At 44.3% G+C, this 18,325-nt stretch overlaps 1 protein-coding gene across 1 annotated transcript in view; it reads right to left on the bottom strand.

Annotated features, from left to right (window-relative positions):
- The window catches only part of cpne7 (copine VII), a 183,743-nt gene that overhangs the window by 68,934 nt on the left and 96,484 nt on the right, over positions 1-18,325 (bottom strand). Inside the window, exons 4-6 of the mRNA XM_068049886.1 lie at positions 6,523-6,597; positions 4,239-4,322; positions 808-897 (exon numbers count right to left, since the gene is read on the bottom strand). Coding sequence (XP_067905987.1) covers positions 808-897; positions 4,239-4,322; positions 6,523-6,597 — 249 coding nt within the window. The remainder of the gene's footprint in view (positions 1-807; positions 898-4,238; positions 4,323-6,522; positions 6,598-18,325) is intronic.

Here is an 18,325-nt window from a genome sequence, read left to right as displayed (position 1 = left end):
CCCAACTGTGACCCCCACCCCGTGAGACCCCTCCCACTCTGACCTACCTGAGGCCTGGCTCCAGCAATGCTCCTCGGCCTCCAGGATGGTCACCTCCAGCAGCAGCCACCACCTCCGCGGTAGCGCTGCAGCTGCCGGCCTCTGATTGGCCAGCAGCTCTCCAAGGGCGCAAATTCCGGTGATAGGGTCCTCAATCCTATGGAAGGCCCGCCGCTGTACACTGAAGTGCATGATTGGCACTAAATTTGACAGGCCTTCTGGAAAAGAGGCGATGCGTGCATCTCGGCGCGGTTTATCCTGACTTCGAGACCCCTGCCACCAGCATAAAACTCCCCCTGTGTGAGGGATGATGGGCTTAAAATAAAACTAAAATATAATTTTGCTCCAATCTTCAGCAACTTGCTCATCAAAATTAATTATGCCCACTGCTAATGCTGACACTAGTGCATCTTTATGCAATAAGGTAGATTTTTAACTCGCCATTGATTTCAATAGGTAATACAAAAAAAAGCAGATTTTTATAATGGGCGGTCGATACACAATGTTAGTTTTACGTCTGGGCAACAAACTGAAAATCTGGTTCAAAATGTTGCAAACTATTGTTGTCAGCAAGAGAAAGAAGTTGCAAGGAAATATTTAGGATCAACTTATTTTTTTGTACAGGTATAAGTACTATGGTGATTTTCCAATAACAAACAATAAAGATATATTCTGTTCTGAACACTGTCTTCAGTTGTATAACATGCATCAAGTTATGTGCTAATTAGGCTCATCACGTCGATGTCAATATTCTACATCAATCTGTACCTTTAGCTGTCTCTTATCATCGCAACTACAAAGTGAGCTCAAGGAAACTTTAAAGGACTCCCACACAGGATTCAAGTTGTTCTTGATAACCTGGAGGGGCAAAAAAAAAACTCACAATGTCAGACTGAGTACTAGTCAATCTTACACAAACCAAAGGCAATGTGTACTTACTGCATGTGGTTCTGATGGGTTCATTGTAACATTGACAATCTGGATATAGAAATTAAATGAAAATGCGAACCAACTGGTTAAAAACAATACTGAGAGTTACTTTTACCCATGAAAACTAGTCAATTTCTGCTCAATAAATAATTTGTTGGCCACAAAATTAAATTCATTTGTCAGTACTGTTCATGGTCCACAACCTCAAACTGAATTATTGGTAGAAATTTGCTTTTTTTTAAACCGTAATAATTGATTTTCCAATTTGTAGGTGGTCATGTTACTTACAATAATTTTTAATGAGTTCATTAACATGCTCATATAAAATTGCTACATATCCTGCTCCCCAGTTTATTTTAAACAGATTATTAACACATAATTAACACGCAAAATTTTCCAAGAACACAAGTTGTTAGATATCTGTCTGCAGATTTAAAGAAAAATACTGAAAGGCGCATTATAGAATGATACAGCACAGTAAGAGGATATTCAGCCTGACATGCTTGGAAGAGCTTTCTAATTAGTTCCATTCCCCTGCCCTTTCCTCATAGACCTGCAAAGTTTTCCCCTTCAAGTATTTATCCAAATCCAATTTGAAAGTTACTACTGAATCTGCTGCCATCACTCTTTCAGGCAGTACATTTCAAATGATAACATGTTGCAGTGTAAATCGATCTCCTCGGGCTGAATTTTACGCCACCCCAGCGGGTCGGATGGTGGCATGGAGGTGGCGTAAAACTGAGCAGGTGGCGCCGGGACACCTACCCGCACTGCTTCCGCCTCCGTCCAAGTTTACGGTGTCGGGTGGGAAATGGCCCGCCCGCCCGAGGCCTATCAAGGCGCTTAAGTGGCCACGTAATGGCCACTTCAGAGCCCTCGCCCGCCTCCACGGGTATTGCTGGGGACGTGAAAGGCCGTCCAGCAATAGCTGTCAGCCTTTCTGCGCCCCAGGGTGGGGCATGGCAGTCTGGCACAGGGTTCCCGATTGAAGGCCACCCCCACCTCCCAACCCACCCCCGGGATGCAAGACACCCCCCCCCTACTCCCTAACGACCACTCCAGCCTCACCAGGGAAGGACCAATCCCCCAGGTGAGGCAACCCCAACTTACCTTTCCACCAGGCTCCCTGGCGTCGGCTTGGCTGCAGTCCAGCTTGGACTAAGAGCTGCCGGCCCGTGATTGGTCGGCAGCTCACTGAGGTGGGACCTCCTCCCTCAAGCGGGTGTAAGTCCCGCCTCGGGCCAATCAAAGCCCAGGGACCCGTAAAATGTGAGCGGATCCCCAGGCTAGGCGGAAACGGGTTTGCCACCGACTTTCACGTCAGTGGCGAATTCCCTTTCGTCTAAGGTAAAATCCAGCCCCTCATCTCAAGATTTTAATTGCCATCCTTACCATGCTGAGTTGGTATAAACTCAATGCACCTGCCTTTCTGTATTTCCCTTTTAATATGAAGACAGCATAGCACATTTTAACTTAGTTCAAAAAAATTCCAACATTTATGTAAATACATATCCTAAGCAGATGCAAATTGCAAACTGAATTACTCTCCATGTCAAAAAACATAATAAGTAGTTTGGAAAATGATTTAGTTCTGTTATTGACAGCTGTAATGAGGACTGCATATACAGTCATCTTAAATGGAGTCTTTTTAGACTAGTAATAGAATTTGTTCATTCGTCTTTGCAGCTCCCCTACTTCATAAATGAGCAATTAAAGGGATTGAATTATTATTCTGATCACAAAGGTAATGCACAGTCTGCTGGGTTTGAGTGACAAGTACACTAAAAATTCTTTGTTAGTGTCATTATTTTTCAGCCTTCTTAACATCAAAGTAGTCTAGACCATGGACTACAAAGCACTTATATCACTTGAAAAATGTTCTTCTTGGGTTTAATGTGTAAAATGTAATGTCTGTTTTGTTAAATGTGCTGTCCAACATCATTTAGTTGTAGAGAGTTTGTCAAGGTAGAGATTTTGAAAGGTGAAAGTACTCAGCTTTGAATTTGTAATAAGTGTCCCAGACTTCAACAAAATGGTCCAATTCCAAATTCATCTCATCCATTACACATTGGCATACAAGACGCGTCAGGGAGGCTGTAGAGATCTATATACACCAAGCCATCCCCCAAAATAGTGGCCTTCTCATCAGTGATATCTGGCTACCCCTACACAAGAAACACATCACCACCTGCTCTGCAGCAGACATACCCAGATAAGAACAGCAGCATGCATCGACTTACCACGAGATACAATAATTGACAAATCAGCAGCTAGAACAATAGCATGTACTGACCTATCATGGAACACAAGTAGCCGACCAATAGCAGCAAGAACAAGAACATGTAATGACACATCAGCAGTAAGATCCTGCCCACATTCCCATTCTCCACCACATATAAACCCACTGTTCCGGTTATTTCTCCAGACGACGAGCAGAGTACGAAATGTCGGGGCCTGCCAATTCTTCTAAGAACTTCTTTTCCAAGGAAACAACCACTCTTTTCAGAGCAAATTTGTATGGTGTAAAATCGTAAAATTGTCTTATTCAATGTTACCGCTGTCACCATGAAAAGCTTCAAACCATTTTTATCACTAATATAATTACTTCGAAGGAGACAAAATCATTCTGCTTCCTATAAATTGTTACAGCATTGTGCAAGGATAGCACCAACAAAACCACTGATCAGACTGTTAATGCTTAGTACCACAATGTTTAATTTAAATTATTGTAAATAATTCAAAATCTTAAAAGTGTAATTTTTTTCTCTCTTTTAAATTAGTCCCCACTCTGTTTTCCTGGTTCAAAGGTACTCGATGTTCTGGTCCATTCCTCCAAGCTGCTCTTTGACTGAACAACTAAGCAGCATAACCCAGGCTTCATTTTTAAGGCGGTTTTCCCTCCTTCATCAAATCATTCCCTGTCTGATTGGCAGCCTTTATCATTTGTCAAGATTCCAGCAAAATTGTCAGTCAAAACTAGAAGTTGAATTTAAGATAAGGAACTGGGAACTCACTAGTTCAATAATAGTTTATTTGAAGAGCTATAAAATACTGCAGTTATGTCAAATCAATATTTTTGAATGAATATTTCTATTATTTTCTTATCTAAATAGATTAAATGGTTTTGGTAAGATCACTTTAAATATATTTATTCATTGGCTTGAAATGTCACATTCCACATTAATTTCATTATATTTAAAAGAAGAATTTTACTCGTCTCCTATGGATTGTACAGCCACATTGGTATTCCTCTAGAGAATTTTACACACCTCTGTCCTGTAAACGAGTTGTTCAGACTCATCATCATTCATCCTGTATATCTCCAAAAAAGGGTCTGATTTGCTGAAAAGATCCTGTAATGATATGAATGAAAAGTTCAGTGCTACCAAACTGTGTTGGCCGTATCATTAGTTTCAAGGCTGTCTTGAAATGGCAGTTGGGACAGGTGAACCAACCAATTTTACACAGAACGCAAAATTGATAAGAAAACTAGAGATAGGCGATATAGCAAAATAAAATGCAAACTCCACTGAAGTCCCCACTATTACAGAAGTCGGACTTCAGCCAATCGATTCACTCCACATGATATCAAGAAATGGCTGAATGTGTTGGATTCAGCAAAGGCTATGAGCCCTGACAACATCCTGCTATAACGCAGAAGACTTGTGGTCCAGAACGAGCAGTGCCTTAAGCCAAGCTGTTCCAGTACAGCTACAACACTGGCACCTACCTGACAATAGGGAAAATTGTTCAAGTATGTCACAAAAAGCAGGAGAAATCCAATCCAGCCAATTACTGCCTGATCAGTCTACTCTCACTCATCAGCGAAGTGATGGAAGGTGTTGTCAACAGTGCTATTAAGTAGCAATTACTCAGCAATAACCTGCTCATTGATGCTCAGTCTGGGTTCTGCTAGCCCCACTTGACCCTTGACCTCATTACTTCCTTGGTCCAAATATGGCCAAAAAACGCTGAATTCCAGAGGTGAGGTCAGAGTGACTGGCTGTGACATCAAGGCAGGATTAAACAGACTGTGGCATCAAGGAGCCCTAGAAAAATTGAAGTCAGTGGGAATCGGGGGAAATCTCTGCACTGGTTGGAGTCATACCTAGCACAAAGGTAGTTGGTTGTGGTGGTTGGAGACCAATTAACACAGACCCAGGTCGCTGTTGCAAGAATTCCTGAGGGCAGTGTCCTAGGCCCAACCACTTTTCGCTGCTTTCACGAATGACCTTCTCTCTGTCATAAGGTCAGAAGTGGGGGGTGTTCACTGATGATTGCACAGTGTTCAGTTCCATTCATAACTCCTCAGATAATGAAGCATTTCATGCCTAAATGCAGCAAGATCTGGACAACATGCAGGCTTAGGCTGCTAAGTGGCAAGTAATATTCACATCACACAAGTGCCAGTCAATGACCATCAAGAGAGTCTAACCACCTCCCCTTGACATACAATGTGATTATCATCACTGAATTCCCTGATCATCAACATCATGGGGGTCACCATTGACCAGACAATTAACTGGACCAGCGACATAAATATTGTGGCTACAAGAGCAGGTCAGAGGCTGAGTATTCTGTGGCAAGTAACTCACCTTCTGATTCCCCAAAGCCTGTCCATCATCTACAAGGAACAAGTCAAGGGTGTGATGGAACCACTGTTACTGGGACAAAATCCTGGAACTCCCTTTCTAACATCACTATGGGTGTACCTACCCCATATAGACTTGAAGAAGGCAGCTCACCGCCACCTTTTCAAGGGCAATTAAGAATGGGAAATAAATGCTGGGCTTGCCAGCGATGCCCACATCCCATTTACTAATAAAAACAGGTGTAAATAGGATTACTGAAGTTACAGCAGTAAAAGAGAAAAGGCCCAAGGGATTTCACCCCCTCAGTTCCTCTGAGTGCTTTGTGAGTGTAAAAGCAGGAAACAAGCCCTCATTATCATATATTTAAATTACCAATGGACAGATCATGGAAAGAGCTGATAAATGCAAGGGAATTCAGAAGAATCCATTTTAGGGGTGGAAAACCATCCATGCTATTTTTCTGCCATAAAACATTAGTAGCCCTTAATTAGCATTAAAATTACACTGAAAAGAGTGCGGAAATTCGCCCCCTTTTAGTTTTGATCATTGAGATTCCTTTGGGTCATCCTCAAAATGAACTTTCAATAGACTGATTAAAATATAGTTATGCCTGTCTTGTGGAATTAAATATAAAGCTTTGATAAAGTGTGAATGGTAATTGGTGGAAAACACTATTGCACATACAATATTCAGAATCAACAAACCATCAAAAGTTTCATTATTATATCTCTTGAGTACAGAAAATATCTTGTTCAGATAGGATACGCATAATCTGCTTTATTAGGTTTACAATAAGGAAATAATAACTTCAAAATGAACCTTTCTTTTAAAAGTTCAGATATTTATGCAACTAGATTGTACAGTCCAGGAAAGAACCGCTTCGTACAATTGAGAAGATCCATTTTATAGCGTGCTTGTTTGATACATTCTGTTAAATCCTCTGCCTGAGCATCTACAGTACCTTATCATCCAGTTTCTTAGCACAGAAGGCCAATTCCACATAGCCATTGTTTCCACTTATTTCCTCTGCAATAATCTGTGAACAAAGACAGGAACAAATAAAGCCTAATTGATGGCATGCACTGCACTTACCAATTAGAGTAATCCTGTAGTTTGCACAATGGATTTTTTGACAGTACAGTTTATGTGAAAAAGAGGCTGAAGAATCTGTGAAACATTTTTTCTTTAAGGATAATAGAGTCATCAGCATGTATCAAAAGGCGGGGCTAAAGTGTGGCGAGTCGAAGAGACTTAGCAGTTGGCAGGAAAAAAGACAGAAGCGCAAGGGGAGAGCCAACTGTGTAACAGCCCCGACAAACAATTTTTTCTGCAGCACCTGTGGAAGAGTCTGTCACTCTAATATTGGCCTTTATAGCCACTCCAGGCGCTGCTCTTCAAACCACTGACCACCTCCAGGCGCTTACCACCTCCAGGCGCTTACCCGTTGTCTCTCGAGACAAGGAGGCCAAAGAAGAAGAAGAGAAGAATTTAATGATGTATTTTAAAGCGATTTCTGTCATCTCATTGATTTTGCAGTTGAAATAATGCTGAGGCTAACAGTGCTCACCATTATTAAAGTGTAAATCAGACAGCAACTTCCAGCTGCTGCACGTGCACAGTTAAACATGGAAATCAGGAAGTTGCTGTCTGACTTACCCTGCTCCCCAGAAGCTTCGCTATAATGTTATCTCTCTGAAGAGACTTGGCATTGAAACACATGTAATGGTCTGAAGTTGTGGTACTTACGTGATAGATACCCACTAAACTCATCAGAAAAAGTTAGGGCTTGTCCATTCAAGTGTAAGTTTATGTTTCAATCAGTCTTAATAACTGCCAAACAACCTCTCTGACACTGAAAATTAGCTTCTACAGGTGTGGAGTCTCATTCCTTTAGATTTTAAAAATTAAAACATTTCAGTAATTGTTTTCTTTCTCTTTTATTTCTCTCCTAATTCCATCTTTCTTTTCCCCCTCTTTCTGTACATGATTTGGCTTTGAATTAACTATTCTAACTGACACTTCATGAGTCAGACACAGCAGGGTGAATTCTTTCCCCCATAAAATAATGGTTTGGGCTTGGGTGAGATGTTAAAATTTTTTAAATCTCAAACCTGATGCCAACCCGCTTCCAACACGTCTAGTTCCAGTTTTAACAGAGATGGGACAAGGAGACAGACAGCCAACCTAGGAGGTGAGTTGGCTATTTAAACTTTTTAATGAGGCTGGTAGCCTCAGAGTTAACCTGTTTTAGAGGTTAAACCCTTGCCAATCAGGTTTTCCAGGCCATGGGAAATACAGCAGCTCAAGGGAAGCAAGGACAGCTTCGGGAAGAAGGTAAGTGCCTTTACAGCACTGCTTGTGGCCAGGAGAAGCAGGAGTACTTCTCCCCAGACCCCAAGCTAAAATTCTTCCCTTGAATTGGACCCTTCCTTCAATCAGAACCCCAATCAGGTTTGGTCCCCCTCACCCCCAGGGTCAGACCACTTCACCAGGATCAGAAATTGGACTCCTCCATGCTCCCAATATCAGTTGCAGGTTCCTTACCTAGAACTGCAGCCTGCACCAGGGTGTTCCCCACCCGATTGGAAACCAAGCCTGTTAAACAGGACGGCTCCAGGTGGGGATCTTGCAGCAAAAAAAAAAGCACATTGTAGAATTAAAACACCACAGCATGCAGGGAAGCCTGAACATCTGGGTTTCCCAGACAAATTTTTGCCCCCCTCACAGGTTTACAAAACCCATCCCTGTCAATATCGGAGCCTGCGTGTCTTAGTAAGGATTCTTCAGTCTGATTGGTTAAGGAGATTCACACTTGCTTGTCCTGTTCATTCAGATCCCAGATTCTCTGTAGAGGTCGCTGTGCTGTTTTGGATTTCTAATCACCGCGAGTTGCAATGTGAAAGCCCATAGAAAGTCTACGTAATGAACAAATAACGCCATCCTTCACTGTTGACCACACATGGCTTCAATTCCCTCATTCTGCTTGACGTATCTGTAAGTTCCCCACCCACTCAATATCCTTCTGTCATCCCTGTTGCCTTGACTAGCGTACTTCCAAGTTGACCATCCCACCTGCCTAACCTGAATCCAAGTGCCCTACCTGATCATCTTAACGTCTGCATTATATATAGCCACCTGCTCCAGTTCTCCTGCATAAAGATACTAGGCTAAAATTTTGACTACACCAAGTAGGGGCCGTGGGGATCATGGTGTGTGGTTACCAAACACCTGATCAAGGTGATGGCGCTAGACAGTGCAGCCTGACTATGAAGAGCAGACATCGCTTTAAGAAACATCAGCACTTGATATGACCCTCGCATCCACCAGCTCAGATATTGGCACTACATGTACTTTAAAGGGCAGCACAGAGGCGGGATCAATGCATGGTGAGTCACTGGGTATAAGTGGGCTGCAGCCAGGTTAAGGGGAAAGAATAGCGTGTGTGCCAGCGCACTGGAGGGCATGTCATAGGCGAGTTCTGCTACATGGGAGTTAGATGAGGACTTTAATGGGATGACGTGCAGGAGAACGCTGATGAACATGAACACAGAGATGACTGGTGCATCGGCTGCTCTGCCACAGAGTCAGTTGTCACTGTCACGAAACATAGAGGAGTCCGGCTCCAGCTTGGTTTATGGCTTCACGCAGAGCTTGGAGCCCATCCTTTCTAGCATCTAAGTGGTGGACAATTCCATGAGAACACTTGCAGACCCCACGGTGATGTTGTGTCGAGTGACCTATACCTCAGCTTCCATTGCAGCACAGGCAGAAGCCGCCCAATTGAGTGCTGCTGTGGAAACTCTGGCTGAGGTCCTGAGATCCATGCCTGGTGCCATGCAGGCTCAGACTGCTACCTTCATAGCTGCAGATACCAATGCTCAAAGTGGCATGAAGTTCTCACAGCTGTCTGTAAACTGTGTTCCAGCAAATACCAGGATTGCTGAGGAGTCACCCCGTGGGAGTGCCAGTGGCAGAATGCTCTCCTCAGGACAACAGCATATGTGCTCCCACCATTGCCACTTGACCAGTGCCCTTGCTGTTGCCTGTCAGCCAACCAGGCAGCCCAGACTGTTGCCGCCTAGGCTGAGGTGGTGCAATCCAAAGTCAAGCCTACAAGGCCCAGAGCTGTTCGAGGGCATCCTGCAAGGCCACTTGCAGTCTCCCCAACTAAAAGTCAGCAGCCTTCCACCAGCCATGCTGCAGCCACTGGGGTAGCACTATGCAGAAGCACTAGGTGAGGCAAAGGCACCAACAAGACAGCCATTAAGGGACTGCACAAGGGTGAATAGTTCAGTTTTGTATGTATTATTGGAAGCCTTGTTGGATAAAGTTATTCTGGAATGTTTTTTTCATGATGTCTTCTATTTCAGGACTTTGGCCAAGAGGCCACTGTGATGGCCCGTAGCAGATAGATTGAAAGGTGGGGAATTGTGGAATAGCAATGATGTGGGGGATGAGATTTTAGGGGAACTGGAGTCTGAGTAGCCACTCACGGTCAGACCGTCCAGAGTGCAAGAGTTCCAGATGCCTCCTCCCTTTCTCCTCCTCCTCCTCTTGCTCTTCCCGAGGTGCTTGCTGAAGGCCTGGTGGCAAAGGTTGTGCCCTCATGAGAACCAGGTTGTGGAGGATGCAGCCGACCAGCACAAAATTGGAGAGACAATCCAGCAAGTACGGGACAGTTCCCCCCGAGCATTCCAGGTAGCGGAGCCGTTGTTTCAGAACCCCAATGGTTTTCTCCACAGTGTTCCTGGTGGCAACATGGCATTCACCACCATGATGTTCTGTGCATGGTCAGACACCAACTGCACGTTAAGGGAGAGGTAGCCCTTGCAGTTGTGATACATTTTCTCATTGATACGTGGGGTCCACAGAGACACATGAGTGCAGTTGATGTCTCCCTGCACCATTGGGATTCCTGCTACCCTGGCAAAGCCACGTGCCCATTCCTCCTGTTTCTCTCTGGTTAGAGAGAAGACTATGACGTTCCCCTTCCAGATGGACAAGGTCTTTGTTACCACCCTGATGCAGCAACACACAGGCCGGAATTTCACACCCGCCCCAAAAGAGTGGGCTGGTGGCGGGGTGGGAGGGGGCGTAAAATGGAGTGGGAGGCTGGGGGGGGGCCCCTTCCCGACCCGCTCCCGCCTCCACTGCAATTTACAAGGGGCGACGACAGGCCAATCAAGGCCCTTAAGTGGCCAATTAACTGCCACTTACGGGCCTCTGCCCATTGCCACGGCGATTTTACGATTGGCTGACAGGAGGCCTCAGAAAATTCACCTGATAAAACTAGTCAGCCTTCTGGCGGGCTGCGGGGGCGGGGTTCCTCCTGATCAGGCACTCTGTGCCTCACGGAGGGCCGCCCCCAAAGCCCCAACTAACTCCAATGCCCAACACACACCCTGCCCACTAATTGACCCCCTTGCCTTGCCGGGGCCCAACCAATTGCCCCTGGCAACACCTCAAAAACCTATCTTTTTTCCAGGGCCATCCCTCATCTTCATCCTGAAGCTGGGTGCAGTCCCAGCAATGGGTGGCGCTGCTGAGACTAAGAGCTGCCAGGCTGCTGATTGACCAGCAGCTCCATTAGGTGGGACTTCCTGCCTCAATGAAGTGGAAGTCCCAGCCAAGACCAAACAATCCAGTCTGGATCCCCAGGCTCGGTGGACGCGTGATCGCCGCTGACCTTTTGGCCGGTGGACCGGTCACCCCTGCCCACTGTAAAATCCAACTCATAGTGAACTGTGTTACATTGGTAATCTCACTGGTACCTACTTGGAAGGATTCACTTGGAGGAATTGAGGGTGATGGTGAACTTGATGGCCACTGGCAGTTCCGTCCTCGCCCTGCTCTGCTGCTGCAGGTCTGGTCGGAGGAGGTGACACAGTTCACTCAACATCTCGTTCATGAAATGTAGCCATCTCAGTCACTGCTCCTGGCTGAGGTGGAGGTTGGAGAAGCGCTTACTGAAGACCCTTGGCGGGTACAGCCTTCTATTCTTCTCCTCCCTCTGCACACAACTTCCCTTCTTCGTTGCCTGTGTTCCATGTCCCTGCCTTACTGCAGCCCAAGAGGGACTGCAACTATAACCTCCATTAAAAATAGGAGGTTTTCTGCTCAAAAGCCTTCAAAATCCACTGAACTCCTTGTGAAATCCAGCATCGCTCCCTTCTAACTCCAACAACACAGTACACAGCACTGCCACTCACTCTGCAGCAGCAAAAGAAAGTCAAAAGCACCTCAACTGAAAGTCCCATGTTGATTCCTTTAAATAGCATTAGTGAAGGGTCCCTCGTGCAGCTGAATGCATGTTCAGCTGGGAGTCTTTTAGAGAATTGATAACAGGACCCGTGAGGTCCAAAATGGCAGGTTGGGCACCAATCAGTGTTAGCTGTTGAGTGATGTCACTACCAGCTGACTCTGCATGCTTCCGATAGACACCTGCACTAGTGCCCTTACAACCGTGGTATGCTGTGTGAGCCACACCGGAAGTGGCTGGAAATTAGTTCAGGTTGGCACATTACTCGCCCATTTATAGAGCCCACATGAAAATTGCATCATGATGGCCTTGGGCATTAATGGGGTGGTCAAGATGCCAACTCTAATTTTCAAATGTTGGTCACCTGCTTCTTCAGGTAAGAAAAGATGTGCTGAAGTCTCCAATGTTGCTAGAACCAGCAACTATCAATCTCAATAACAAGAAAGCCACGAACTGAGTAAAGCTGACAATTGGAATATGTAAAAAAAGGACAGGAGTGTCTCACAGTGTCATGGTGGGTCTGTCTTACATTTTCGGTGATGCTGAAGACTTCAGGTACATGACCAGATGAAAATAAAAGTGACAAATAAATAGCACTGTTTACAATGTGGTACATCAAAAGCATTAAATAAAATAATCAATCATTTAGAAATGGTTCAGACCAAATTTTAAAATAAAAGCGAACAGGATAGATTGCTGACAATGAATGATCATCTTTGTTCTTTTGCTTTTGATAGTTTAGCAGAACTAAACTGCCACTGTGCAGGACTCAGAAGTCTGTGTTTCACACTCATGAAAGAACTTCAGTAATCACTGTTGTAGCAGCAGGTATTAATTCCAAAGAAGTGACAATGAGATTACACTTTTAGATTGTTTTTTGGACTTTACAGAATGACTCCTTCCCCACACTTCTGCAACCACGCCCCTCCCCGCAACCCCACCCCTCCCCAGCACCCACCCCCCATAACGCTCCCTCCCCCTCTTGACAAAGCGTACACCCGCTAAGGCAGGAACAGAAAGCCTAGATCCACATTAAAGTTTGCAATACTGTTATTTGGACAGATGAAGGTTTCTATATGATGTGAGCAGATTCAGGTCATACTTTCCAGTCATACATGCTGAACACAGGCTCAGAAACATTGTGGAACATCATAATTTATTACTCGGGACTAAGGAATGAATTATATCTAAGAAACTTGTTATTGCAATGAGAATACCATTCAACAATGAGGATCTCGGGCATGTAGAGGTAGATTTTCAATTTGTTGCCTGAACATAAAACTGGCATTTCAGATCAGCTACCTATTCTAAAAACCACCGCGTTTTCATTTCCATGGATTCAATGAAAATCACGCAGGGCTGAATTTTGTCAGTCCCAAAGAAATCCCGCCACCAGGGTCGACCCCACTCTGGCAGGAAGCAAGACCCTAGGGCGACATTTTGCCAGCAGCAGCCAATTAACAGACCGCCACCAGGGCTGCCATCCAATTGAGGACAGTGGCTCGTCCCCCAGAGCTGCCGGCCAATCAGAGAACCAGCAGTTCAACAGCCTCGGCAGCACCTCCACTAATGGTGGCCACTGTTGAGGCTGCAAGATGAAGGATAGGGTGCCTTTTTTTGAACATCCAAGGTCAGGTAGGCAGGCAGGCCGCAGTGATTTAGGTGGGTGGGGAGAGATCATGGTGCACTGGCAGCAAGTTAGGTGTGAGGGCGGCCATTACCACCAGGGGGCCTCTCTGTGGGAGCACCCATCAAGGAGGGCTTCACCCCAACCCCACAAGAAAGCCTGCTGGAAGGCCATCAGGTTTTATCTGGCAGTCTTCCCAAGGACAGCGGGTCCTCCCAACCAGGGTGCAATTGGGCAGCCACACCACTGAGGTGCCCACTGCTGGCAATATGCTATGGTGGCGGGAAGACATTGGATTCTCCTCCCAATGCCTTCCCCTGCCATATTGCCAGCCCTCTCCTCGCAGTCCATCTCCAAAGGCTGGGAAAATTCAGCCTGCAGTATCTATCAGGGACAGCCAATACACAATGCTCAGTTCCTGCCCAGGCAGCAAGCTGAAAATCTATCCCATTTTCTCATAAACCCTAGGTTAGTTTCATGTGAATCTTAGCTTTAATCCCCTTCCCTTACAGCTGTTCCTCACACCACATAGGTAGCAGAAAATAACTGTTCCGGACCAAATCCTCAATAAGCCTGAGGCAGCAGCTTGTACATCCTCAGTAATTTGTTGTTACATAGCACATTGCAATATTATATGTAATAAAACAAATAATAAAAATGATGTGACCCATGAGATCCCCTGTATTTATATCATCTGCTCAGTCTGTGGAAGAGAGGTAGACAACAAAAATGTCATCCAGGAATAACTTGCTAACTCTGTGCATTTATCCTGGTTTATGACTCATTAGGGGTGTGAAACAGCAAGGTGCAATTTGCTTGATTCAGTGCAAGTAGTAATTGCCATGCACTTAGCTTCCATTTTTGAGCGTTGCCGTCAAGAGTAAGTGGGGGGAGGTTAAGGAGCATCATGCCCAGTTATCAAAAGGGACAACTCTGTCGTGGCTGTTTCTGCTTCAATACAATTCTACTAATTTTACTGATTACAAATTGTTTGACTTTGCAGACCTTTCTGCTCCATTTCCTTAAGTATTTTCCAGAAACAGCCTCCTTTCTTCCAAAGTTTTAGTCTGTATTTATATACTTTGAGTTAAACATCAGCCGTTAGCTACTGTTATACAATGTGATAGTATTAGAAGATTAATTTTCTGAGTGACGTAAATCTGTAGTCGTGTTTTGTTCCATTTGTATCAGTTTCCAAAGAAATTTACAAATTAGTGAATAATGCAAGAGAAGGGTACAAGGAAAGCAAAGCCATTGTTGTGATTCAAGTCATTTTGCTGCAACAAAATTAATCCTGTTCAGGTCAGAACAGACCATAGACATCCTCCCCTGCATTCTCTGCATCTAGTCTCAATCCAATCTGTGCAGCCTATCTTTCCTAGCAACTTCTCATTGTTGCATTAACTTTTTCTCACTGAGCCTTTACCATTTCAACCACCATTATTGCTATTGCTCCGTAACCTGCTCTATCCTGATGTTAAAAAAACTGAAGACTTATGAATGACATTGCTGGAAATGTCCAGGCCACATACACACTCAACTGCAGCAAAACATGAATACAAAAGCAAAATACTGCAGATGCTGGAAATCTGAAATAAAACAGAAAATGCTGGAAATACTCAGCAGGTCAGGCAGCATCTGTGGAGAAAGAAATGGAGTTAACGTTTCAGGTCAATGACCTTTTGTCAGAACTTGAGTGACAAGTCACAGGTAAAACTTTGAAGAAGATTATAGAATTCATCCCTGGCCTCTGAAGGCAATCAAGTAAAGCTGCAGGTTATCAACCTACAGAACTGAAATCCAAGAGGGGAATTTTATGCTGGCGGTGGAGGCCTTGACATCGGGGGAAACCGACACCGAGATCCCCACACTCCCTCTTCGACGGAAGGCCCACCGAATTAAGTGCCAATCAGGCAGGCCTTCCATCGGATTTAGGACCCTGTTGCCGAAGGACCCAGTCTTGCAGAGCTGCTGGCCAATCAGAGACCAGCAGCAGCAGGGCCACCATGGAGGCGGTGGCTGCTGCTATAGCTGCAACAACCAGACATTGAGGAATGGTGCTGGAACCAGGCTTAAGGTAGGCCAGGGCAAGAGGGGTTTCACGGGCTGGGGGACACAGTGGGATGGGGGGTTGGCAACAAGGACAGTGGGGGGGGGTTGGGTCTCCCCCTTCCCAATGATGGGTCTCCCCCTTCCCAATGATGGGTCCTTCAGTCAGGCACTAAGTGGTTTATCATGCCGTGCTTCCCGTACGGCGACAGAGCCGCCTGCTGCATGGGTTAATGCGGCTGCGGTGGTAGGAGGCCCTTAATTGGGGGTTCATTACTCAGTTAAGGGCTTCAATTGGCAGCAGGGCAGGAAGGCCATTGACAGGCCTTCCCACCCTGGACTAAAGTTCGGCGGAGGCGGGATGGTGGTGTGGTTGCCCTCCCACCATCATCCCACCCAATTTTATGCTCTCCCCACCTCCAAACCAGCCACGGGAGCAAGCATAAAATTCCACCTTAATTGCATGTCACCAATAACAGTTCCCTGTTCCCAGTGATCATCTAGTTCTACATTGATCCAGCTTTTCATATTAAAATGGCAACTAATCTAACATTAATTTTTCTAGGAATTGTCCATATATCCACTACTCAGTGAAAAAGCAATAAAAACAGAAAATAGTTTCACTCTCCACAGATACTGCTGACCTGCTGAGTATTTCCAACACCTTGTTTTTATTATAAAGGAAAATATGCCAATATTATGTTCTTTTCTGACTCTAACATGAAAATTTATTACATTTTACTTATTTCTTCCATCAAGCTCTAGTCTTTTTGTACTTTGCAAGAGGCAGACAGCAGTAGGTGCCTTGGCAATAACTAATAAGACTACTCATGGGAAGTGGTTGGCACGGTGGGTTAGTAAGCTAACTTTTCCTGACCCACATTTTGTGGCAGATGCATATAGTCATATTTCCAAGACTGCAAGAGTTCAAGGTTAGCCTGTCTTAACATCAAACAGCATGTTGCTGCTGCCCAACACTTCCCTCTTCATGGAATATTTTCTATGCACAGCATGAGTTCCTTACCCAGCAAATCCCTCCTGACCAGTAGCTTCATCTGACCAGCATCTCCCCATCATCTTGTTTCTGGCCAACTCAAGTTTACTCAAGCTGTCTCTCACTCACAACCATACACCCAATATTACGTTTTAAGTATATAGATGGGGCATTTAGGGAACAGGAATAGGAAAGTTGTCCCATGTTATCTATTTTTGACTGATCTCTACTGCTTCATCCTACCAGCCTATCACATATCCACTTTCTCTAGAAACGTTAACTGGTCTCAGGCACCATACTATTAACCTCAATTCTTCTTTAACAGCACCTTTCAAACCTGCAACTTCTACCACCTAGGAGGCAAGGGTAACAGACACATGGGAACACCACCGCCTGCATGTTCCCTTCCAAGTCATGCACCATCCTGATTTGGAAATATGTAGCCATTTCTTCACTGTCACCTGGTCAAAATCCTGGTATCCCCTAGCTAATAGAAATGTGGGTGTACCTACACTACACAGGCTGCAGCTGTTCAAGGTGATGGCTCACCATGGCCTTCTCAAGGGAATTTGGGAATAGGCAATAAATGCTGGCCTTGCCAAGGATGCCCACATTACATGACGAATAGAAAAAAATTACTTTTCTGCTAACTTGTTCCATATCAATTGCCCCTTTTGCAAAATGGTTCTGTTTGAATTTCCTATTCAGTTCTAATTTCTCAACTTGTAAAATTGTGCACAAGGCTTTTCATTCAAACAGCAAGCAATTTTATGCTGTGACACCAAAGAGAAAATCCGCCCTAATATTCAAACATGTAACAATCATGTAGTGAAAATAGAGTCAATTTAATAATAATTAATTGTTAATAGTCCTTTAATTCATCCTTATTAAACAACCCACTTGGAAAGACCATTATTATCAAAATGCTCATTTTCCATAGATTATAAAACTAAAGACCATATTATAATAAATGTGATCAGGATAATTACAGATGAGGGAGGCCAACTGGCAAATCTTAGTTTATTCATCCACATTAGCATTTCCTCAAGATGAAATCCTGAAGACTAACAGCTATGACATAGTAAAAAATCAAATCCTACCAGTCCTTCAGGTGATCCTCTGTTTCATTCTGCAGACATGCTTTTTGTTTTACAGTCGTTTCTTATGTCTCTAGCAATATTTTCTTTCATCTTTATCTCTCTTTTTTAACAGTACTGATTTACCATTCACTTCACCCAGTTCAGCTGATGCTAATTCTCTCTGTATTCAACATTCCTCTCTTTCCTACTTCTCAACTAATTCTTTATTCTCTCTGTAGATGCAGGATTTTCCCTTCTATGCTCACTTACCTCTTTTTAACTTCCCTTACTTTAATGTTTGTGCTCTTACTCTCAATCCTCTCAACAAACACTCAACAGCAAATATCAGTACTGGAAGACACGAAGGAGCTATACCATTGGGATAGGCTGCACCTGAACTGGGCTGGATCAAAGTCTGAGCAGAAAGGATAAATAGGACTGTTGAAATGGTTTTAATCTAGTAACGGGGTGGGTGGTTGTGTGTGCGTGTTGGAGAGGGTAAGTTGGTGGGGGTTTGGTGGATATAACAGTTACCTAAAAATGAGAAAAAGGGATGAGAAAAAAGATCAGAATATAAGCAATTTAAAAATAACATGATAGGGAATGTAAGAGATTATACGAAATAATAAAATACCTGATAAAAATTACACAGGTACAATGAAAAATACAAGCATATTGTATTGCCTGTATGACAATGTATCAGCAACAAAATGGGAGAATTGAAGGCAATAATTAGAAGCAGGGAAATAGATACAA

This window comes from Heterodontus francisci, chromosome 17, assembly GCF_036365525.1.
Source record: "Heterodontus francisci isolate sHetFra1 chromosome 17, sHetFra1.hap1, whole genome shotgun sequence".
Lineage (NCBI taxonomy): Eukaryota > Metazoa > Chordata > Chondrichthyes > Heterodontiformes > Heterodontidae > Heterodontus > Heterodontus francisci.
This window is presented reverse-complemented; position numbering and strand designations above follow the sequence as displayed.